Source organism: Psilocybe cubensis, chromosome 4 (assembly GCF_017499595.1).
Source record: "Psilocybe cubensis strain MGC-MH-2018 chromosome 4, whole genome shotgun sequence".
NCBI classification, from domain to species: Eukaryota; Fungi; Basidiomycota; class Agaricomycetes; order Agaricales; family Agrocybaceae; genus Psilocybe; species Psilocybe cubensis.
Genome location: NC_063002.1, coordinates 2,980,844 through 3,003,563, shown reverse-complemented (window position 1 = coordinate 3,003,563; position 22,720 = coordinate 2,980,844). Strand labels below are relative to the sequence as shown.

The following is a 22,720-nucleotide window of genomic DNA, read 5'->3' as shown; positions in this document are numbered from 1 at the left end:
CGTACGAGCGGTAATATGTAGGGCCCCACGACACTGGCCAGGCATAGCTACCGGTGAGAGAATGGCGTCAGGAGTAGCTCCAAAAAGAAGTCGAGGAAGACTTACGAGCCTACGACATTACCAAGCTGAGAAATGCAGTTGATTAAAGCTAATGCGACTGCGCGTTTGGCTGGCGGATGCGCGACGGAGCCACTTGCCCATGATAAAAAACAGATAAAGGCGCTGTATGACTGCGCCATGAGAAACCTACAATTACAGATGACTCAAGAGATTATCGGGGAAGAAGGAAAACACTAACATTGAGATGTACCGAAGAGCTCCTTTCATTGTGGACATGGCAAAAATGAAGCCGAAGATCCCAACCATCAAGGAGTAACATATGTATTTGCATCGTTCACCCGCTTGGTCAGAATGCCTGAAATAGTAGGGAACGTTAATTACTTCTTTGAAAAGGTTGGTTATCACGCAAGGTACAACCTGGCCAGGTAGAGCGATGCACCGGTCGCAAAGAGCCAAGGAGGAACACACAACAGAAGGCTAATCGTCGGCCCATTCCCCAAAGTCGCCGCAATTGTCGGAAAGTACACGCCAAAAGACAGAGACAGAACCATAAAGAACAGCGCTATAGAGAGCCACCATACCTTCCAATCTGTAACGGCGAGATACAACCCAGGCCATCTTCCGAGTAACTTATTAGACGTGGAGTCACCAAGAGATACATATGTCTCTTGTCCTGAAGAATCTTCTGCCATTCTCTTTATAGCCAGCGCTTTTTCAGCAGGTGTAAGCCAATTTGAAGAGTTTTCTGGAAAGTCAGGTAGAACAGACATAGCCCAGATAGCAACGAGAATAGTCAATGTCCCTTCCACAAAAAAGAGCCATCTGTAACTACTAGTGAGTCGCTTCTTGATAAATGATCCAAAGAAAGAATCATACCTCCAAGCAGAGTATCCCAGGACACCTTGCATAGAGTTCAAGATACCAGAAGCTATTAGAGACCCGAAGGCGTTACTGAGCAGTATACCAGACGTGAGGTAGGCTGTCCTCTGTGAGAGTTCATTGCGCTTGTACCATTTTGAGAGCAGAAACTACCCGCTATCAGCACATCAATTAATTTTTCGTCATATGAGCGCGACTTTACCAGTGCTCCCGGGAAAAAAGCGGCTTCAACGAATCCAAGAAGGAAGCGAGTGCACAAAGCTCCGAAGTATCTGTACCAAGAAATTAAAGGCTGATTCAACATCAAACGCAGAGAACGCCTGACCCTGTGGTAAAACCTGCCAATGACAATGTAAATGGAAGACACTTGGTTGTATTATTGCCAGAACACCCACCTGTAGCAACAGAGAGACCGCCCCACATAACCATGCACCACGGCAAGTACACTGACGGTCGTCCAAAATGATTAAGAAACATATTTCTTCGCTCTCAATCAACGTCGGATCATAGATGCGGCGTGGCAGTGGCAGTTGGGACGAGAGAGGGACTCACGATGGTACCTGCATCAGGATGTACCCAATGTACAGAATAGACAGCAACGTCGCGAATTGTGTTCCCTCTAGATGAAGATCCTCCTCGAACCCTCGTAGCCGGGCAGCACTGTGCCGACATGATTGGGGAGTGAATATGAGTGGGCATATAATTATTAGTGTTGCATTGCAAACTCAGACTCACGCAGCGTTGTTCCTGTCGACATCTGAGTTCAAGTACAATCACAATCATGATTCACAGTTCAGTTGAAAGACCCAGGAAGAAAAAGAAACGGTGAAAGAAAAAGAACGCACAATTCAGAATGTATATCAGCACCAATATCGACATTCGGCGGTCGAGCTTGCGCAACAGCTCCTTCTCGAGCTTCTTTCTCTCTTCGCCGACGATGATAGCATTGGAATTGGCGTTGGCATCATCCCATCGCTCATTAACACCATATTCTTCCCCTTCTCCTTCTACTGTATCTGATACCAGATAAAACGCAAGGATACAATCAGCCCGAAGTCCAATTAAGACACTGACGAAGCCCGGGCTTACGGAGTACGATACGAGGTGCTGGTGCTGCTGATTCCCAGTGAAGCAAAGGCTGCCGGTCCTCTGAACTAATGTTGTCAAGCGACATGACGATGGACCTCGAGTAAAACGCAACCAATGAGGTGCAGACGCCCAGTTTTTAAGAGTCACTGTTTCTGCGAAGCATCAACGCTCCGAAACTCGGAAGAGCCCAACCAACTCAACAGGCTGCTGTACTAGTGAGTAAAAGCGGCAGACATGATGCCAAAGACAGTCTATATTTACCCTGGTGGGTAATAATTTCTTTTTATGGGCCAAATTTATGATATATGACCATCGGTGGACCTGGTTGCGCTCACCGCCTCACTATACCGCGTACGAGCAGTACTTCAGTTCCAACTACTATATATTTCAGTAGTGATTATTACTATATCTATAGATTCTCAAGAAATATGACCGCCGATATTAAATTAAACTCGTGTCGAAAGAACAAGAATGGGAGGGGGGAAATGATGTGTGTGCACTGCAGGGGTTTCGAATTTCGAAATGGTCGCGGTAGTGAATACGTACTGAACCCTCCCTGTGTGTGTGGTGAAGGTGAGTATTTAATGATGGGGTTACAAGGTATCATTTGGTTGAGTTAAAAATGCTATGGTTATGATGGTGCTGGGATGTATGGGTGTGCTGCAACAAACAAAAAAATATGTGTGGTGGGATAGTAATAGGCGGGTAGGGATGGAATAATTGAAGGGGGGAACGAAAACTCTCCGTCACGTAAGTACTGGATAGCAAGATATGCAGAACATCCCAGGGAATGATGTCGACGATCAACGGGGGAAGTGGAGAGGGAAGAGGAGCAGAGTAAGTGTAGAAAGCCTGGGGACCATGGTACAGATTTAGAAAATAAAAAGAAGTCCGTGGGGGTGGGTTCATGTATCATCTGGTCATGAATCGTGATGGCGGTGCATTACACCGGCAGACCTGAGGCCGAGCACGCGGCGTACGTCGGACGTGAAGCGAAGAGAGTCGAGGACGGGGAGAAGGTCGAGGAGCGCTTCGTCTGACGGATCATGGGTCCAACCCTCGATGGGTATGCCGTTCGCTAAGCACCGTTCGCGGGTAATCAATTATGTGAATATATGTGGAGAAGAGAGGAATACGACAAACCCTCGTTAACCGTATAACTAATCGGGGAGTTGTCTACCAGGCAGACACGAGAGAGGTCTGCTTCTATTAGAGAAAGATCTTTGGTATATGAACCGTTGGGGAGTTGTGTACATGACTGTATACGTAAGGGGTTAGGTACAGGATCAAAGAGTAAAAAAGTTTGGGGACGCACATCACGAAAGAATCGGTGCTCCAGTATACCCCGACCTGCATCTAACCAGTCGATAACGGGATCGGCATATTCCTGCATCGAAGCGGTGAAGATGACAAGAGTATACCAACTAGAGACCTGTTCATTGAAAAGCGTGTTGAGTAGGTGTGACAGATAGGGAGAGACGTGTGGCGGACATACAGTTCTAAGAAAGAAATCAACGAATGGACGTTTGTATACGTGGTAAATGGTGCTACGGCCACCGAGAACAACTTCAACCATATGGCCAGCGCCTTTGTTGCTCCTCCCAAACGAGCCCAAGCTGAGAATACCTGATCCAGTAGAAGTTTCGAAAGGTATAGGCCGCGATGTCGAGTGGATTAGGGTTTCGTCCAGATCGAGCACTAGGGTCTTTGGCAAATGAAAAGGTGTTTTCCGTGGGGGTATTGGGGGAGTGGCGGCCCTTGACGCGGAGACATTTTCGAGAACGGAAGCGACCTGCGGGGGTGGTGTCGGTGACAGCGAAGATGATGACGACGAGACCGAGTCGACGACGGTCAACGCGACCTCCTCTGTCTTGTCCTTGAGAGCCTGAAGCGGTTTTGAGTCCTGGATGAGGCGAACTGACTGCCTGTCCTGTACTATTCGAACAAGCGACGACCAGGCCGACTTGAGGTGGTCCCAGACGAGGAGAAAGACGCGAATAACGAATATACGGTCGATGACAGAGTCGATATGTGGCTTGCAGCTGGGTGCCATGGTCACATCTGGTGGAAGAGGCTGCTGTGGTTGGGGGCGAAACGAGGGAGAAGAATGAGAACGCTTTGGGGTTGTTCTTGTTGTGGGGACAGTCGGTGGGGGCAAAAGAAAGGATTTTGTAGACCAAGTGCTGACTCTGGGCAGCCTTGGTTTGTCGTCTGATTTCTTTTCCGATGTGGGGGAGGCGAGGACATCGAACTGGCGGGCGACATAGCCTAGGGTGTTCATGGAGGAGCAATGCAGAGAGACCGTGGTAGTAATATACAAATAAAGACGGCGAGTTTATAAACACACATGTCACGGATCTACACTAGTTATATTATGTACCGGAACCCTTTCTCAACTCCCTTGGTCTTCTCCTCATTCTCTAGTCTCTTATTTACCTCTGTCAGATGCCATCTGTATATCCAACACATGACCACTGCCAATCCTGCCGTCGAGATGCAGATTCCATACGAATTGCGGTACGTGGGTCCCCACTGCTTCGGCCACACATATCTGGACGATCACCACTTATTTTCAGTCTCTGAACCCATGATAAATTCCAAATAAGACACCCACGACCCAGCCACGTTCCCGAGTTGCGAAATTGCATTTATCATCGCAAGTGCGACTGCCCGCTTCGCCGCCGGTTTCGGGAAGCTGTTGCTGATCCACGCGTAAAACACAATGAACCCTGCATACGACTGCGCCATGAGGAACCTGCACGCCCTGATTAGCGTTGCCTTTTCTTTTTCTGGTCGCCCCGACTTACAGAGAAATATAGCGCGCAGCCGTGTTCATGGTGCTGATCGCGATCACGAACCCCAAAAGTCCGACCCCCAAAGACCCCACGCAGTGATAGAAGCGCTGTCGGGTCTTGTCAGAATGGCGCGACAGCGCGAATGCAACGAACGCGGTAAACGCGAACGGCGGCGCGCACAACAGCAGCGTCACATTGCGGTTAAAGCCCATGGTCGCGCTTAGCGTAGGGAAGTAGGCGTTAAACGAGAGCGACACGACCCATGACGTCAGCGTGAGTGACATCCACCAAACCTTCCAATCTGTTATCGCCATCCACAGTCCGGCCAGCGCGCCCGTCTGTGCGTCCTCCTCGCTCGTGGCGCCCCCTTGCTCCTCCATCCGCCGCAATGCAAGCGCACGTTCCTCCTCCGACAGCCATTTCGTGGTAGCTGGGAAGTCGGGCAGGACGAAGACCGCAAGCACGGCCACCGCAATCGTGATTGCCCCTTCTATGAAGAAGAGCCATCTGCGTCATAATCATATCATATCGCAGATAGTGAATACGCGAACGTGTGCACATCAAGATAACATTTCCCTACCTCCAAGCAGCGTGTCCTAGTTTTCCCTCCATGCCATCAAGGATCCCAGCTGCCATCAGCGATCCAAACGCGTTGCTGATGATATTGCCGCAATACAGGATAGCGGTCCGCAGACCGAGCTCATCAGGTTTGTACCAGATTGAATGGATTATTATAAATTATATATCCGCCGGATAAATCTGTCCGCCGGACAGCACGTGACCCACGTGACCACCGCGGTGGTCAGATTTGCCTGATTTAAGACACCACCGCGGTGGTCAGATTTGCCTGATTTAAGACACCACCGCGGTGGCATGATCAGGCAGCCATGTTCCACCACCGCGGTGGCAGGATCAGGCAGCCATATTCCACCACCGCGGTGGCAGGATCAGGCAACCATATTCCACCACCGCGGTGGCAGGATCAGCCAACCTTGAGCCACCCCCGCGGTGGTTGACAACATCCGGCAGATTTCACCACTGGGTTGGAGGTCCAACAGATGTCAGGCCCGCCACTGTGGTTATGGCACAAAGCAGGCGTACACCACCACTCCAGTGATAGCCACTGACATGTTTATTCCGCCACCTCAGGGCTGACCATGATTATGTTGGCACAACCACTGAGGTTCTGGCAGGCAACACCTTTCCCCCAGCATAGCAGTGGCTTATCTCCCCTTTGTGTGAATCACCGAGGTGGATGTCTCACAAATACATGTTGTAGCAGTTCACCACACGCTTCCAAGACACGGTAATTCCATTTACCTTAGATAACATATCTCACTGCACTGTTGTATCAATGTACACGATGAATTAACAGATTTCTACCCAAACATGTCAAAAATCTTTTATAAATATCACTACCATCACTCCAGTGGTGGATCTACACAAGTAATTCTCACCACAACAACGTCAACAAAGATAAATATATATATAAAAAATTGCTTCGACATCAGCATATCACCAAGTACCAGCCTTAGCAGCATTTAGCTGGTGACGACTGGACAAGAGACTTGAAACTCCTCATTTTCACATCGTCTCTATCCCTTTCCTAACTAACAAAGTCGTCGAAGATGAGAGTTTAGCCTATTATTTATGTCCATGCTCGTTTACTACATAGTGCATTCCGTACATACAACTTCCCCCGGCTTGAGCCTTTGCACACACCCTGCTGATACCTCATGTGTCGGTTGGGGTGTTCCCTCACAAGAACCCTCCCTGGTTCTACCAGCATATCCCAGGAAAATGTTGAGGTCAGGAAAATGCTGATGTCATCGCTGTGACCTCATCATATCCCTGGAATATGATGAGGTCACAGCGTTGACCTCATCATATTGAAAATGTTGAGGTCAGGAAAATGCTGATGTCACCGCTGTGACCTCATCATATCCCAGGAATATAATGAGGTCACAGCCATTACGCGTGCCTATTTTTGCCATCAGTCGGGGTGCCCTACCCTAAAGTGTTGAGTACGTATGCCGACCTCTGACTTATGACTTTTTCTTTTCCCTCAACATTATATCATAGGGGCACACTAAGTATACACTACAGTTAGAGTATAATCCAGTATAATAGTTTAGTATACGTTACAAAGAATAATACCACTCCGGTTTAAAGTTAAAAGAAGTAAAATGGATTCCAACACAAGTGAGTAACTGCCAAAAAAAAGGTGTATGCTGGAATAATCCTAATGGAATAATCCCAAAAGCAGACACCCCTACCCGCTGCCAGTTCCTACGAATTAAGGAATACACATTTTTGACAAGGGTGGTATTTAAACCATTTGCGCATCATATACAGCAAGGACACCCCTTGTATGTAAGTAATTTTAACCATTAATCACCTTTGCAAAGCTTAATAACAAGCGCCCTCAGTCTCTCTCCCAGCGGATTGAAATGTACGAAACTTATTTAATCAGGGACAGCAATACAAACACTGCCAACACGCGTTACCTGTTGGAATATCATGGGTCAAACATGGAGCCGCCACGGAAGGGTCCTTGCTACGACCTTGCCACTACTGCATTGGCACAGTATCGCCTAATAGACCAGGTTTGCATGACCCCTTCTGTAATGGGTTTAAATGGAATTTTGCCTGTCAATGTGAATGCGGCAAAGTCCCGCTCTTGGACAGAACAAATGGTTCAAGGTTTCAAGGTAAAATCCTTGTGCGAAGGAAATATATTCCATTGCTCACCAATGCTGTACCATACTACAGGGTTGGGACAAACTATGAAACTGGCCGTCTACACTCAAGACTGCCAGAGAAACTTTGATAAATTACTGCGAGAGAACAACAGCAACACAAACACCAGCAAGCGCGTCAATGGCCATCAGGTTATTGTTAGCCTTGGCTCAAACAAATGTGTCGAGAAATTATTCGAACATAATCAGTAACTTTGAAGCGGCAGCCCTGCATCTAGCGGCTTTAATGGAAATGGATGGCGAACAGTTGCACCTACCGAATATGGAGAATGACCTGGCAGTCGTGTTGCAAAGGCTGAGCAACAACGATCGCACTCTGCCTATCCATGGTCAGGTCCAAGCACTTCTGACAAAATAGTGGAGTCGTAATGTCCGCGTACCTCTGCAGCTCGCATTGCTAATCTCCCCACTTTACCTCTTCAACACTACTTGTCTGTACAAAAGGGCCGTGAGCCAGGTTGACTTGTGGCAAATATGCGTATCCTCAGGGAATGACAAACCGGCCCTATTAATCAAGGTGGAAACAGCGGTGTGGAGTGCAATTTGAAACATAGCCCGTCATGGGGACGCAGTCTAGGAGCTTATCAAATTAGTTTCATCACCAGAATGGATGCAGTGGGAATGTACACCTTTAGGACATGTTGCAGTCCGTTATTTTGATCGTAAATGCCCGACAGTAACGGCTTGGGAACCTTCGTTGAAACCCTGGTTGGTGGGAAACTGTGGATTTTTGCGCGTCCTAAGAAAGATGCGGCAATTGGATTCGCGGCAGATGTATGTCTACCCACCACCGCAGTGGTATGGCAGACGTATGTCTACCCACCACCGCAATGGTACAGCAGATGTCTACCCACCACCGCGATGGTACAGCAGATGTATGTCTACCCACCACCACGGTGGTACTGCAGATGTATGTCTACCCACCACCACAGTGGTACGGAAGATGTATGTCTACCCACCACCGCAGTGGTACGGCAGACGTATGTCTACCCACCACTGCAGTGGTACGGCAGACGTATGTCTACCCACCACTGCAGTGGTACGGCAGACGTATGTCTACCCACCACTGCAGTGGTACTGTCTACCCACCACCGCAGTGGTACAGCAGTGGTACTGTCTACCCACCACTGCAGTGGTACTGTCTACCCACCACCGCAGTGGTACGGCAGTGGTACTGTCTATCCACCACCGCGATGGTACGGCAGACGTATGTCTACCCACCACTGCAGTGCTACGGCAGACATATGTCTACCCACCGTTGTTTTTCCACCACCAAAGATGATGTTTTTGAAAACATATGTTTGGTTTTGGAAAACATAAAACATATTTTCAACATATGTTTTTGAAAAAACATGTTCAACATATGTTTTTTGAAAACATGTTCAACATATGTTTTTTGAAAACATGTTCAACATATGTTTTATGTTATGTTGTTCTTGAAAACAGTTGTTTTTCACAAAATATATGTATGTATTAAGAACTTTTTTTTCTATATATACTGATGGTTATTGTAGAAAGGTAATGGAAATGGGGTCTAAAGGTCCAAGAGAGCAGTGACAGCAGGTATATACAAGAATAGATGTGTAACACAACAAGAAAACATTACGAAAACATGTCCAAGAAAATAATGTTATGAAAGAATATGAGAACAGGGTAACATAACAAAAAACAAGTTACAAAACATTGATCAAGGGAGATGTAGCAGCGCTCGTTGATAAACAGGGGGACTTGTTTGACGACCGTTTGAGTATTGATATGGCTGAGGAATGAATATGAGAACAGGGTAACATAACAAAAAACAAGTTACAAAACATTGATCAAGGGAGATGTAGCAGCGCTCGTTGATAAACAGGGGGACTTGTTTGACGACCGTTTGAGTATTGATATGGCTGAGGGCAAAAGTTAGAAAACCAAGAAAAAAAAAGAGAGATACAACATAACATCGTTACCTTCTAGCGATTTGCGCGAGTCGATTGAGCGGGAAATAGTTGTTTGGGGGAGATTAGACAGGCGGGGTATTGATGTCTAGAAAAAAGTGGCCAAAATTAAAAAAAGAAAAAGACAAGAAAAATCGGCCTAACCAGCCTGAAATTTGTGCGAGTACGGCGCAGGGAATTTGCGCGAGTCGACGACGGACGGCGCAGGAGCGAGTGCAGGAGTGATAGAATCTGTAGGAAAGAAGGATAAGTTGGACAAAAAAGGGAGACTTACCTTGAGGAAGGGTATCCAACTCAACATCCTGTTCCACTCTTTCCAGACTAGCCACAAACTCAGGAAAGGTTTGGATAGGTTCTCCACCCAAGTATTTGAGGATGCCATTGAAAAACCACAAGGAGAGGTAACCCAACCCCCCAAATAAAAAGACCAGAAGAATACCCAGACAGTAGGTGATATTCAAGAGCCAGAGCTTCAGATACTTCTTAACATAGATATAGAAGTTGATGAGCATGATGAAAGACATAGTAAAAGGTAGGGAGATGGTGGTGGATGGCAGTGGATGGTGGTGGTTGGAGATGAAGAGACTGCGAGAAAAAATCTAGCAGCTGAGTTGAATTTATAGAGGGCAATAGTAAATGATAACAAATGAATGTAGGTACATAGAAAAATATGGTTTTGTGTGAAATACATGTACTGTGAAAGAAAGTCATTCAACAGGCCTTACACCCATGAGCTCCTAACTGATATATTGTGGTTTACTTGACTAGTATACTAGTAGAATAAAAGGGTAAAAGCCACAGACGCGCACTTCAAAATATTATCATAACGAGACTGCGCTAGTGCGCAGTCTTTTCATAGACGCGACTCGTTACGTTACATGTTGTACCAGTCGCGTTCGACGTTAATATATCTAACAAGTTTGCTCAAAATGTTTTATTGCTATCTAATCTACGCGATGTACTGAGAATACACGGTATGTGCAGTAAGTCACGTGCCCCTGTCCGTCCGCCGGATGTCCGCGCGTCCGGCGGACACAGTAATCCAGTCGGTCTCGTTTGTACCATTTAGATAGGAGGAACTAGAGATACTGTCATTCAACCGTGCGTTCTCTTCTAGATGAATATACCAAGCTCGACTTACCAATGCACCAGGGAAGAACGCCGCTTCGACAAAGCCGAGAAAGAACCGTGTGAGCAATGCTCCTGTGAAACTGCTGCACGTTCGAACCAGTTGCTCTTGGTAAATGTATTTAAAAGAAATATCTCACTTGTGTGTGACACCTAGATTCAAAAGCCAGTCAAGTTGTTGGCAAGGTAAGTTTCTGGCATCGAACACATACCTGTAAGGCAAGATATGGCACCCCACACTGCTATACAGGAAGGAAGGTATATTGATGGCTTTCCTATCCAGTTCAAAAACATGTTTCTGAGAATTATGAAATCAACTTTGACTCTCGAGCTAGGAGCCGTTGAAACTTACGACGGGACCTGCATAATGATATATCCAACATAAAGAATTGAAAGTAAAGTGGCAAATTCAGTGCCTGCATCAAGCCGTCAATTCCCCTTTACGCCAACAGGAATCATACGATCTTTACCCTGAAGTCTGAGATCAGCTTCAAATCCTCGTAAACGCGCAGCTCTAACAACTCATAGTCAATGAAATGCGCATAACCGACCAACTGTCGCCTCACCCAGCATTATTGCGATCGATCTATCAAATCAAATAAAAAAAAAGACAGATAGTTATCAGATACAGTGGCGGACAATGTGGCAATGGAAGCAAACCCTCAGCTCACATAGTTCAAAATGTAGATGAGCACGAGGATACTCATCCTGCAATCCACCTTCCACAAAAGCTTCTTCTCCAGAACCTTGCGCGCCTCGGTGCCTCCAAACTCTGCATCCGGATCGGCAGTGTTGACGCGATATCCGGACTGCTCATCGCTAAACTTTTCATGGTCACTCGACCGCGAAGGCGCTTTGGCTGACATGATCCTTTTCGTTCTTGTTCTAGCTGTTCTCTTCCTCAGGTGACAAAATGTATCTTCGCGGTTCTAACCAACTTGAGCGTGTCGTGTGAGGGGGTACGAGGCAAGGCGAAGAAAGGAATCCAGGAAGACTGATTGTCATCTGTATATAATGGTTTAAATACTTATACCAGAATCACTTCCAGCTGGCATTGGATGGGCATTCGTTCATTTCACCCCGCATTCTTTTGCTTTGACAAGCGGTAACCCCATGCAGAAGACAGATCCTGACGGAGCGCGGGGAAACGCTGGAATTTCGAGATGAAGCTCCGAGAACATTGGGTGGAACTGCCCGGGAAGTTGGAACGGTGGTCTTTGGAGACCATTCAGAAATTAAAGATTGTTGACACTGACAGCGAAAGGCTCAGCGTAGCTCAGCGAGTTCGTCATTGGAGGGTCAATCTGCATTATTGTGCGGATGAGAATGTGAAAGGCGGGTAGGTCCCGGTGGGGTCATGAGGAGTGTGGACCACGCTGTTCTGCCAGGTGGAATGTGAAGCGAAGGAGTTCTAATACCCTTGGGGTTATTCTTGGGGTGAGTTAAAAATAGAACACCATCACCGATAGTCCGCTAACATTAGGGGAGGTCAGAGTGGACGATTCGGAGGCGATTCGCGAACGATTCAGGTCAGGATTCAAGACCGATTCTGACGCAGAAATTTGCTTCCGAAGCGCGATTCACTCTGACCCCCCCATTTCAAAACTTCGATTCACCTTCGATTCAGTAGGCGATTCACGGTAGTATTAGCCGAGTATTTTACTACTTTGATGCTAGCCTCCTTCTGTTTGGCCCGCCGTGTAGATTTTGCTTTTTTGGCCTGTGTTTTGGTAGGTTTCTTGGGTAACGTGGTCTTGCTGAGCGATTTTGACGATGCTGAACGAGTTGTACGGCTCGAATTTTTGGCGGCCATAGTGAGAGCCTCACATAAAGAGTCTGTGTATCACACCAGCCCTCACAATGATGGAGAAAAATCTTGATCATGTCAAGATCAAATATATAATTAGGTAAATTGAAAATAATTAATAAATTAAATACTGCTCGATTCTGCTGAGTAGAATCAAGCTGTTGAATCGTCTCTGAATCGTTGAAGCGGCTCCAGAGCCGCTTCAACGATTCAGAGACGATTCAGCGATTCGGCGATTCACGTTCTGAGGCGATTCAGCGTCTTCCCACGCTTTTGATGACCAGAATCGTCTCTGAATCGTGTCGCTGAATCGCCTCCGAATCGTCCACTCTGACCTCCCCTATTGCGAGGCCAACTGTATCAATCCTGGAACATCTTTGCTTTGGAATTGCAGCACTTTCTCTGTGGGAAGGGTAAATTAATACCTTGTCCCATTACTGGCACACACCATGAAAGTAAATAATCAAGTCAACTGTAGTTACTCTTGGTCCTTTCAGGTAAAAAACTAATGCAACTCGTCTCGCTTGTGTAAATAACATGAGATATCCGAGTGACTTTGACTACGATGACCAGTCTATAGTAGAAAAACACTGCTAAACATGATAGCCGCCACGAAGCAGCCGCTAGTAGAAGTAATCAATGCCAAACATCTCGTCTGGTGCTTTAATGGCTTCACCCTGACGAATCAAATCCAGGATGAGATTCTGACCCCAAGCTGGTTTCACTGCAAGTCGCTTTGGCTTTAGTCGGTTTCGTAAACTGCGAAGCCACCAGATCTAAAAAAAATAAAAACATAAATGAAGGTCTTTACACACGTCATGCTACTACACACCCAGGAAATTCTTTTTTTCGGTTGTGGAGTAAGAGATAGAATCCCTGGATTTTGTTAACATTGAAACGGATGAGAATATTGTAGCTCGTAACACACCATCTGTCTCAACAATTCTGTATGAGTTGAAGACGTTTTCCAATAGGGCTCCCCAATCCAAAACGAAACCTCCCTGTAAACATCTAAAAGTCAACGGGTCGTTGGAGTCCTGGAAGCAATCTATCGGTTTATCAATCTTCAAACATTGCGACCATATGTAATCATCAACAAAAGCAACTTTAGCTTCAGGGTACTGATACAAGGAGTCCTTCAGTCAAGACGTATTTAGGAATTGCTATAAGCGAACATACCTTAGAAAGCATTATTTGGAGAATCAAGTCTGATGGGTGAAATGACCACTAAAGGTGTTTTAGACTTCATTGAATCAGCAATGAATTAGTACGTACATTCCGGACTTGGACAGTGGGATCTACCACGAAACCTGAAGCTCGACTTTCATCGTCATCGCTACCTTCATCGTCATCGCTACTTTCATCGTCATCGCTACTTTCATCGTCATCGCTACTTTCATCGTCATTGCTACTTTCATCGTCATCGCTATCGGTACCCAAGTCATCACGATGGTTGACGCTGCAAGGTGGAATAGGCTGTTTGGGGTCTTGTTTTGCAGGCAGAACATGGTCGGATATGGGAGGAGTTGGAGGCAACACCGAAACGGGGGTTTGATTGGGGTGCACTTCGTCAGTTCGCAGGTTCCACTCTGGGTCGGAGAGTCCTATCCGTATTCCACGAAAAAATAAGCATCTTTCGTGGGGATGATTCTTACCAGGTTTCCAGTTGTAAGAGGCGATACCCGTTTTGCGGTCGTGATATAAAAATCTGCCTGCATATTCAACAGATATACGTCTGTTGGCCACACAATCTCGTCCGGGAAAGCTAAATGCTGAGTACGATACTGCCTTGTCGAAGCCAGTAATAACATATATACCACCATTTGGAATTGGATTATAATAGCTTTTGTTGGTGAAGAATTGTATCCAGTTTTCAGCGTGTTCCTTCAAATATTCCTGTATACGGGATGTTGCCAAATCTTCTCTTCTGGCACCATCAGGGAGAACAAGTGCAGCCGCCTCTGGTTCCGAAGACGTAAATTCGATGCGACTGTTGGGAATTTCAGTGTCAATGAGTGGAATAAATTCGGTCTGAAAGTGGGACTATGACCTACAGAGGGTTTTCACCAAGTCGATGAACGTCTACGCCTTTAGTCACAATGACAGATCCAGGCGAATAATACGCTGGAACTTTGGAAATTTCCGAATCATAAGGAGGATCTAATGGGACATACCCTTGTGGCACATTGTAGCCGTTCAATTGGTTCAAGGGATCGTCAGAGGGGAGGAAAAGATTGAATTCAAACATGAAGTTGCCCATCCCGTTTAAAAATCCAACATCTCCAACCTCAATTGTTCGCTGGGAGTATGGTTCTCCTAGCATCGGAGCGGAACCTGGCCAAAATGGAAACCCATTTCCTGCCATCGATAGAATACGACAATATATATCTGAAGGGACGTGGTCGCGAGGCTCAATCAAGTTCGGAAAGCCGGAGACGTGCAGTATATTATTGAAATTTGAGGATGCAATACCATCTTCTGCAACGCAAAATTCACTTTACAACGGGTCTCCTTGTACAAGTTGTTCGGAAACTCACCGTTACTAGACTGATCATTTGCACCATTCCCAGCAAGGTTTTGTGCTGCATTGCGCCTCATAGTCGAACCGACGCCAGCCAACGGACTATTGGGTATACCTCGTGCAGCGTATTGAAGGCAAGCCTCTTATAATAAACATGAGGCTGTCTGTGTGTATCAGTTGATCGTGAGATAATGTTGGATGCAGCATGTCAATGCCAAGTCCGAAGCTGTACTATAATTAGGTACGTTTAGGTTGTGCTCGAGTCGAACGTCCATAGTCATTCAAGCTGCGAGAGTCACTGGTTGCTAATGCCATAATCTTTGAGCCAACTCGTTGCATTTGCAGTAAGAAATAATAAAACTTTGGCAAAATCCTTTGATAGAGGTGAGAAGCAAGCCATCCATGTTTTGCTATTCAACACTGCACTCTGGATGCCACAAAAAAGATGCACCATTCTTGTTTTGCATTTTCAAAGCTTGTATCATCATTTCACTGCAGAATTGTCTGTTTATAAATTTTCTATACATATATTGACATTTTTATTGATCCAAGAAAATACAAATCTATAAAGCTGAATAGGATGTTATACAGAAATGTAATAGAGATGGATAATGAATAGAAATGTAATAAATATATCATAGAGATGAAGAAATAGAAATGCAATAGAAAAGTCATGAAGATGAATAGAAAATAGAAATGTAGTACAAATGTCATAGAAATGAAAAATACATGTGATAGAAAATGAATAATACATAGTGTGCAAATGATGAAGAGGCGAACACATGGCGGGCGACCTTCTAAGCTGAGGAGTAAAGTTAAACAAGCACAGGCCCAGGTTGGCAAAGGGCGACGACGACGCAAAGCGAGAGAACAAGAAGCTCCGGGTCGAGTGCGGGTCCGAAAAATGAAGAATAGACAATTTTTTTTCATCCGAAGTATGTTCCGGGGGGTTCGAAAAGATTTTTTGATGTGAAAAGGGCGTCGAGGGTCCAATCGTTGATGGTGTCGAGCGGAGTACAACCCAAGGCACGTGAGAAAGAGAAAATCCACAGAAAAGAAGGCCGCCAATAAAGATAGAAAGATAGGATGAAGATGTTGCCAGATCACAAAAAATACAAATTGAAGATGCCGGTGCCGGTATTGTCCAAATCAAGATGGTAGGACATAACGAGAGAAAGAGACAGAGAGAGACAGAAAGAGAAGAGAGACTCGGAAGAAGAAGAAAAGAGAGAGAGAGAAAACTCAACCGAGACTGTAGTGCAGATGACGAAAGACCTTTGAGAGATGCGGTAGCGAGCCAGCCAGAGAGAACGATCCGGGAACAGAAAACTAGGTTTTGAGAGAAGAAAAACCCGCCAAAGGCGGAGAGGCGAAGACTTGCCTCCAAAACATTTTTTGTGTCAACCGTGGTGACGTCGACGAGAGCCTAAAAGACCGTTGACAAGAGGCCCAAGTCACAAAGACATCACCAGGGGGGTTTGAGTAAATTTTTGAGAAAAAAGTCAAAGAAAAGAAACCTAGAATGGAACAATGTTCCGGGGGGAGTCCTCGGGAGAGACAGTGCCAGGAGGGTGCGTAACAGTCCTGTTGCCGTCGTCGTCGAAATCTCGCAGTGCCACCCGCATGGGAAGCATCAAAGGTCTGATGCCGGTGATGGCCCGTGGTTTGTAACCCATGCTTCCTCGGCGCTTAGGCGTTGCACCCTGGGAATCGCGCTTAGGTGAACCTGGGCTTTGAACCTGAGGTGTGCTGGGAGCAGACATGCTCGCCCGATTGCTGGCATTGGCGATGATGATCTCCTCGACCTTGTTCATCTGCGAACGAAGGCTGGCCATGTTGAGAGGGCCGCCGTAGATACCAACAGGGCGTGAGCGGACCTGAGTTTCACCAGACGAAGCCTCCACAGCCTCGTTGCCAGTAGATTCAAAAGTATGAGCGTCAGGAGCGGGCGTGGAAGGAGCAGAAACGAAACCGGAGACAGATACGCCGTCGTCCTCAGCGGAAACGCGGGTCACGACGTCGGTAATACAGAGAGAAGCGGTTGAGGGGTCAGTGGTAGTAGTCCCAGCGTCGATGACAGAAACGCGTCCACGGTTAGACGAGAATGAGCCGAGAGAAGAGTCTGGCAGCAAGTTTGCCACCAACATGTTCTCTCCGACATTAGGATCTGTGGGATTGAAACAGTTAGCAAAGAAAGTTTGACATAAAGAGGGAGTTGAATCGAATACTTACCAGACTTCCTACGCTCTTCCTCTGACACAACCGTCATGGTGGAGGAATCATTTGCATCCACCGAAGAGTCGATGGAGAATGGCGTCCAGACGGTAGAGGAAACACCAGACACCTCACGGGATGAGGGAACGGTGTCCTCGTCGTCGCTGTCGTCGAAGCTAGACCCCGCAGCAACAAGCTGGAGGTCAGGCGCCGAAGCCACCTTGCGAAGCCTCGAGATTCGGCGCTTAGGAGGTGTTACCGAGTATACTCGGCGCCTTTGCATGGGAGTAGGCGTCCATGCGACATTCAGAAGTTCCGGGGCTGGAACAGTCTCTTCTTCCATGACGGGATCGAGGGCGAGATCGGTCTCCGTTGGGAGTGTAAATATGAGTTGAGGGATGTTCTCAACGCTGTGGGTTGGCGATGTCTGTTGGGAATAAACAGATGGCAAGGAGTCCATGGAGCCAACAGTTTGGCCCATGCCCTCCCCCTCCAGATCCGCTAAAGAATATGTTAAACAGAGATTCCAAAAATAAAGAGGTAATCGAACCTGTGATGTTCACGAAAGAGGTGGTGTTAACTAGATAAAAAAACCAAGAGTTAGTAAAATGAAAACGAATGAAATGTGTTTAACGCACCTATTTCGTTGGTGTCTGCGTCCACCTCCACCAGTCGTGTTAAAGCTGGGTAAGAGGACATGAAACCGGTCGCCTCCGGATGAATAAGTAGCCAATCCATAATTGTTTGCGCGTCCCTTTCTTCATGGTCCGTTACGACTTTGTTAAGCTGAAAAAGGGACATCTCCTCCACTGCTGGCTCCTTCTTGGAAACCTTCAATCCAAACGCCGATAAGAACTCTTCCAAATCATTGATAGGAACAGACGATGCATCTTCCTCGGCATTATTTTTCATTGCGGCGAGGATATCGGCCCAAGACATCTTGGTTGGGGCGGGGGGCTCTTCGTCAGAGGACGTGTTGGTGGCGTGGTCAGACTGGCGATCCGCAGGTACTTCAATGGCGATTGTGTTGCCGCTTGAGGGCTCTATTTGGACAGGTTCGCTGTCAGCGTCCTCCACAATGGCGTGGATTGATCTCCTGCCCGCCGACAATGATGAACTGGGCGAGGGTACGATGTTCCTGGGAGAGGCGCCTGCCTCCAATACTGGCGTTTCTATCTCCATGAAGGAGGGCCAGCGATGTCCTGCCCTGGAAGACCCCGGCATAGAATTGAACTCGGGCGAGAACTGGGGTAGCAAGGACTCCCTGGCGGATATGCTGAAAGATCCTCGAGTGGGGATCAAATCCGTCGAAAACTTATTGCGGGACAGGGCTACCTCGCTCTGCGATGGGGGGGAAGAACTGACACTTTTCACTTCTTGGCTGCAGATAACACTGGGCTCCTCCACCACGCTTTTTGCTGAAGTGCATGGGACCGCTTTAGAGAGAAACTTCATAACTGGTAAAGGTATTAAATATCAATGACCTAATTTACTTGAGCTAGTTTGATATACTCACATCCATTTCGCCCTTTTTTGGCCGGGAGTGGCGAGGGGAGTGACTCCTTAGAAAGGTCTTGGGCTACTGAGAGAAAATCAATTATAAATTCTTGTATTGGAGGCTGTATATACTCGCCTTTTCGAGTTTGTTTTGTCATTGTAGGAGATGTTCTTTGTTCTTGGGCGATATCTTGATTGGCTGAGTACAAATCATATAAACAATTGTCAGTCATATAAGCCTCATATACACTTACATCCTTTTCGACCTCGCTTAATGGATGATGGCGAGGACATTCTGTCTTGGGCAATATCTTGGACAGCTGAACGATATATCAGTACATGTACAGGCATAGACTCAGTGTACACTTACGACCTTTGTGACCACGCTTGACTGGTGTAGGAAGGGGTATAGTATTGTGATCGATAGTATGAACAGCTGAAGCTACCACATGTCAACATATTCAACAACAGATAACACACCAATGTACACTTACATCCTTTGCGACCTCGATTAACTGATGATGTAGATGGCGATTTATCATAGGCGATATCTTGAACATCTGGGCGTATGACATATAAACACAGAGGCCTCCTGTATTAACTATATATCAACTCACATTCCCTTCGTCCTCGCCTGTTGGACGGGTGAGGGAGTGTATAATCCTGGGCGGGGTCCTGGATAGCTGGATACAATTTTTAAAAAAAGCGAGGACAAAGCCAGTAAGAATATACACGTACACCCATGTCTGCTTCTATGTAACGAAGGCGGGGGGAGTTGGTCCCGCGCGATGTCCTGCAGGTACCTGGAGGAGGGAGGGTCGGGCTTGTTAAACTTCATGCTAGGAGACTGTTTGCAAGGGCGAGATATTAATCTCGGATATTGAGGTACCGGCTCAGATGATAGGTGCATATTGGGCCTTGTATGATTTAATGTTGCGGTAAGGAAGAAAGACAGGATTGACCAGTAGGCAGGATATTTATAACGGCGGGGTGATCGAGCATTATTTGTATATTTGTCTGTAAAGATTTTTGTCACATGCTGCACAACAATTTATGCTGAGGATAACGTGCTTTGAAAGACCATAAATGAGTTGAATAAGACATAGGACCTCGTTCATCGATAGGTCCGGCGACTTTCCTGAAGGGAGTCCTGATCCAGTACAATTGCATTGACGTTCCTATGATTCGGAACTATGTCAATGAAATTGACAATCAAAGATATCAAATAAACCTATGAAAGATTATTTAGTGGAATAAAATATTTACTTGAGAGATTCATACCTGTGATGAAAAAAAAATCCGCGTGAGGCCTTTCTGAGCCCCTTATGGGCGTCTAATTTGAAGCCTGTGGATTCCTTGGATTGTCGCAAGAAGCAGGAGTGATAAGTATGTAATCTATGTGTGGGATAGACGCACTTACAAGGAGTCGCAATGCATCGTCTACGATGGAAATTTTCAAGAAATAGTACAGCGCCACAAACATCAGTGTCCACCAGCATTGATGAACGCGTAGACACGTCGATAACGGTTAAGGTGATCGAATAATGGATTTACAGGCAACATTCTGCATTTTACACCAAAATTATACAGAATTCAGCACATAGGCCGCGTTTTCATCTCGTCGAAAGTGGTGTTGAGCAAGGAATGTTGTCAGTTGAATTTGAGTTTGTGGTTTGGTTTAAACTCGGCGGCAGTTGCGTTTTGTAATTTGGCATTTAGACTCCGACGCTCCGCCAAATTGGAACTCCGTTGATCGCCGTCGCTTCTATTCACAGTTACAGTTATTGTGCTGGTTTGGCCCACTGTTCAACCAACCTTCAGCGCTCAGCACCATGGAAGCTTAACTTCGGTAACTTGGCCATATTCATCAAAACTACGGAGGTAGGTCTTAATTATTCATTGACTCAACTACTTAACAACGTTTAATTACCAGTCTCTAGTACTAATTATGAACGAAGGAGATCCACATCACATAGGAAGTTCTCGTCGCCATTTCTCCGTGCACCAAATTTTTGACAAAAATTCAACGTGCAGTACACATCGGCTCACAATCGATGTCCTGCGTCAATCTTGCCACCCAAGCCTAAACGGGGAAAAAAAATTCCCTAATTAGGCACACCGATATCAAGATCTGATCATTCTAACCATGACCAGTACATTACCTTTGGACCGGAAAACATGCAGAACGCCTCGACAGGTTTTGTGTTGTTTCGTTTCTTTCCAAAACCCACCTATTGCCCGCATATCCGGAATTCTCACTAAACGTTTCACGTGTAATCACCTATTGTATTAAGTCACAGGCTGTATCACCGTGCAACCCACAACAACCCCAAGAGCATTTTATCTCATCCTTCATCACCTCCACTCTCAGCACTCTTACAACAGAATCATGTCCAACGAAACTGTCATTGTTTATCGGTCTGCTATTACATCCTTGTTACTAGTAACCTTCATTGTCGCTCATTTCACCCTCTATCATCTAGCTACGACACTTCACCTTATTCTCAAAAGATTGACCATGTCCTAGCTTTGAAGAACATACCTCACGAGCATGTAGATGTAAATGAGTCCATTCTTAGTTGATGTTACATCCTTTGCTCATTCATATCTTCGACGTTGTTCTTCAGGTCTCAGTGATGCTTCCTCGCCCTGAAATTACCGACCAATTGGGAATAAACTACCGCCGCATACCCATACTCGCCATTGGAAATGATGTTTACTGCGACACTGGGCCCGTATTACTTCATCAAAATTCACTTGACACTCTAATACTTAGCATATCTACAGTCTTATTGCGCCCACACTGGAAAGGCGCTTCCCCCCGTCAGCCAGACACGGCACAATCTATCCTGCCCCAAAGCATAGCGAGGGTGCAGAAGGTGCAACTAAAGGAGGACTCGTCACGGCGTTCTCGAAATTCTACACCGACAATGTGTTGTTTCCGCTTATAGTGAGCGTACTGCCTTGGGAGGCCTCCCCTCCAGCGTTCATCGAAGATCGCGCCAAGGTTCATCCGCCCCAGCTCGCCTTACATCCGTGAATCCTGAAAATGTTTTGTCCATTCATCTAGCTCCTCGGTAGACCCATAAATTTGGAACAATTTGCAGAAGGCAGACCAAGCTCGATTTCCCTATTTTCCTCGCATTTGGTAAGGCTCATAATAACTTTGTCGCCCATCATCCTTTGCCATTCTCATCCGACCAACCCCATAATCATCGTCAGCTTCTCCTGGAAGAGCAGCTAAGTGACTCCCGCGAATGGCTTTCGGACACAAAGGCTTTAAGCCTCACCGACATATCCGTACACTTCCTTCTCGCCTGGGGCAGAAGGATGCCTACCGTCGCATCCCTATTCGACGAGTCGCGCTTCCCACTCACTATCGCTGTAAGTCTTTCTTGTTCCTTTCTTCTCAGTCCATTACACATCCTGCTATTATGACATTATGACCTCAACATGATTACGGTCGTTAACCCGGATTTTCCAGTGGCTCGATCGCGTGTCTGCAGCAATAACTGCTCTTAAAGCAACGCAGACCCCTCCGTCCAAGCTCTCCGGGGAGACAGCAGCGCGAAAGATCGTATCCGCGCCGCACGAGCCATACGACGTCGTCGGCTTCGACACCATCGAGGCAACGCGCTTGGGCGTGGGACTTGGAGACACGGTACAGGTCGCTCCAGACGATTACGGTAAGTAATTCAATACCTCTTCTTCTAGATGTGTCATTGATAGTACGTATGTATAATATCTTGCTTGGGTGTATTGCGTTATAGGGAAGGATTATCCGACAAACGGTAAACTCGTCGCGCTGAGTCGTAGTGAATTGACTTTGGAGGTTCAGGGTTCCGAAGGCCTCCTACGCTGTCACTTCCCCCGCCTTGGGTACGTTGTTAAGCGTGCCTCTGTTTGAAGGTACATAATGTACCTTGCAAACTTGAATTCGATGGATTAAATGCTTTCAATCTGGACAAATAACTATCAAACGATCAGAGGAATCATTTGTAAATTTCCTTCATCGTTGGAATACATACCATACA

The 22,720-nt window shown here is 46.4% G+C and overlaps 8 protein-coding genes across 8 annotated transcripts; 1 reads left to right on the top strand and 7 right to left on the bottom strand.

Moving 5' to 3' along the window:
• Window positions 1–461: 461 nt before the first annotated feature.
• Window positions 462–2,113, bottom strand: JR316_0005164 (MFS-type transporter cnsO; the record flags this gene model as incomplete). Its single annotated transcript, XM_047890928.1, has 7 exons — window positions 462–882; window positions 937–1,088; window positions 1,142–1,211; window positions 1,492–1,599; window positions 1,675–1,696; window positions 1,785–1,955; window positions 2,029–2,113. The coding sequence occupies 7 exons, from the start codon at window positions 2,111–2,113 to the stop codon at window positions 462–464; spliced, it is 1,029 nt and encodes a 342-aa protein (XP_047750689.1).
• Window positions 2,114–2,948: 835 nt separating this feature from the next.
• On the bottom strand, window positions 2,949–4,309 carry JR316_0005163 (CTD nuclear envelope phosphatase 1; the record flags this gene model as incomplete). The annotated part of the gene is made up of 4 exons (XM_047890927.1): window positions 2,949–3,106; window positions 3,172–3,286; window positions 3,344–3,460; window positions 3,524–4,309. 4 exons carry the CDS (start codon window positions 4,307–4,309, stop codon window positions 2,949–2,951), a joined length of 1,176 nt encoding a protein of 391 aa, XP_047750688.1.
• Window positions 4,310–4,831: 522 nt separating this feature from the next.
• On the bottom strand, window positions 4,832–5,459 carry JR316_0005162 (MFS transporter prlL; the record flags this gene model as incomplete). Its single annotated transcript, XM_047890926.1, has 2 exons — window positions 4,832–5,330; window positions 5,404–5,459. 2 exons carry the CDS (start codon window positions 5,457–5,459, stop codon window positions 4,832–4,834), a joined length of 555 nt encoding a protein of 184 aa, XP_047750687.1.
• Window positions 5,460–9,584: 4,125 nt separating this feature from the next.
• Window positions 9,585–10,043, bottom strand: JR316_0005161 (uncharacterized protein; the record flags this gene model as incomplete). Its single annotated transcript, XM_047890925.1, has 3 exons — window positions 9,585–9,607; window positions 9,664–9,750; window positions 9,794–10,043. 3 exons carry the CDS (start codon window positions 10,041–10,043, stop codon window positions 9,585–9,587), a joined length of 360 nt encoding a protein of 119 aa, XP_047750686.1.
• A 1,033-nt stretch (window positions 10,044–11,076) lies between these two features.
• On the bottom strand, window positions 11,077–11,513 carry JR316_0005160 (putative transporter C11D3.18C; the record flags this gene model as incomplete). The annotated part of the gene is made up of 3 exons (XM_047890924.1): window positions 11,077–11,161; window positions 11,214–11,233; window positions 11,319–11,513. The coding sequence occupies 3 exons, from the start codon at window positions 11,511–11,513 to the stop codon at window positions 11,077–11,079; spliced, it is 300 nt and encodes a 99-aa protein (XP_047750685.1).
• A 1,564-nt stretch (window positions 11,514–13,077) lies between these two features.
• On the bottom strand, window positions 13,078–15,052 carry JR316_0005159 (uncharacterized protein; the record flags this gene model as incomplete). Its single annotated transcript, XM_047890923.1, has 8 exons — window positions 13,078–13,230; window positions 13,287–13,330; window positions 13,383–13,575; window positions 13,634–13,681; window positions 13,730–14,058; window positions 14,110–14,444; window positions 14,509–14,932; window positions 14,992–15,052. The coding sequence occupies 8 exons, from the start codon at window positions 15,050–15,052 to the stop codon at window positions 13,078–13,080; spliced, it is 1,587 nt and encodes a 528-aa protein (XP_047750684.1).
• A 1,440-nt stretch (window positions 15,053–16,492) lies between these two features.
• JR316_0005158 (uncharacterized protein) lies at window positions 16,493–19,524 on the bottom strand (the record flags this gene model as incomplete). Its single annotated transcript, XM_047890922.1, has 10 exons — window positions 16,493–17,142; window positions 17,208–17,690; window positions 17,740–17,769; window positions 17,828–18,646; window positions 18,706–18,885; window positions 18,941–19,006; window positions 19,057–19,128; window positions 19,181–19,246; window positions 19,304–19,369; window positions 19,425–19,524. 10 exons carry the CDS (start codon window positions 19,522–19,524, stop codon window positions 16,493–16,495), a joined length of 2,532 nt encoding a protein of 843 aa, XP_047750683.1.
• Window positions 19,525–21,395: 1,871 nt separating this feature from the next.
• JR316_0005157 (uncharacterized protein) lies at window positions 21,396–22,593 on the top strand (the record flags this gene model as incomplete). Its single annotated transcript, XM_047890921.1, has 6 exons — window positions 21,396–21,421; window positions 21,474–21,693; window positions 21,757–21,834; window positions 21,909–22,070; window positions 22,171–22,372; window positions 22,457–22,593. The coding sequence occupies 6 exons, from the start codon at window positions 21,396–21,398 to the stop codon at window positions 22,591–22,593; spliced, it is 825 nt and encodes a 274-aa protein (XP_047750682.1).
• Between the last annotated feature and the right edge of the window lie 127 nt (window positions 22,594–22,720).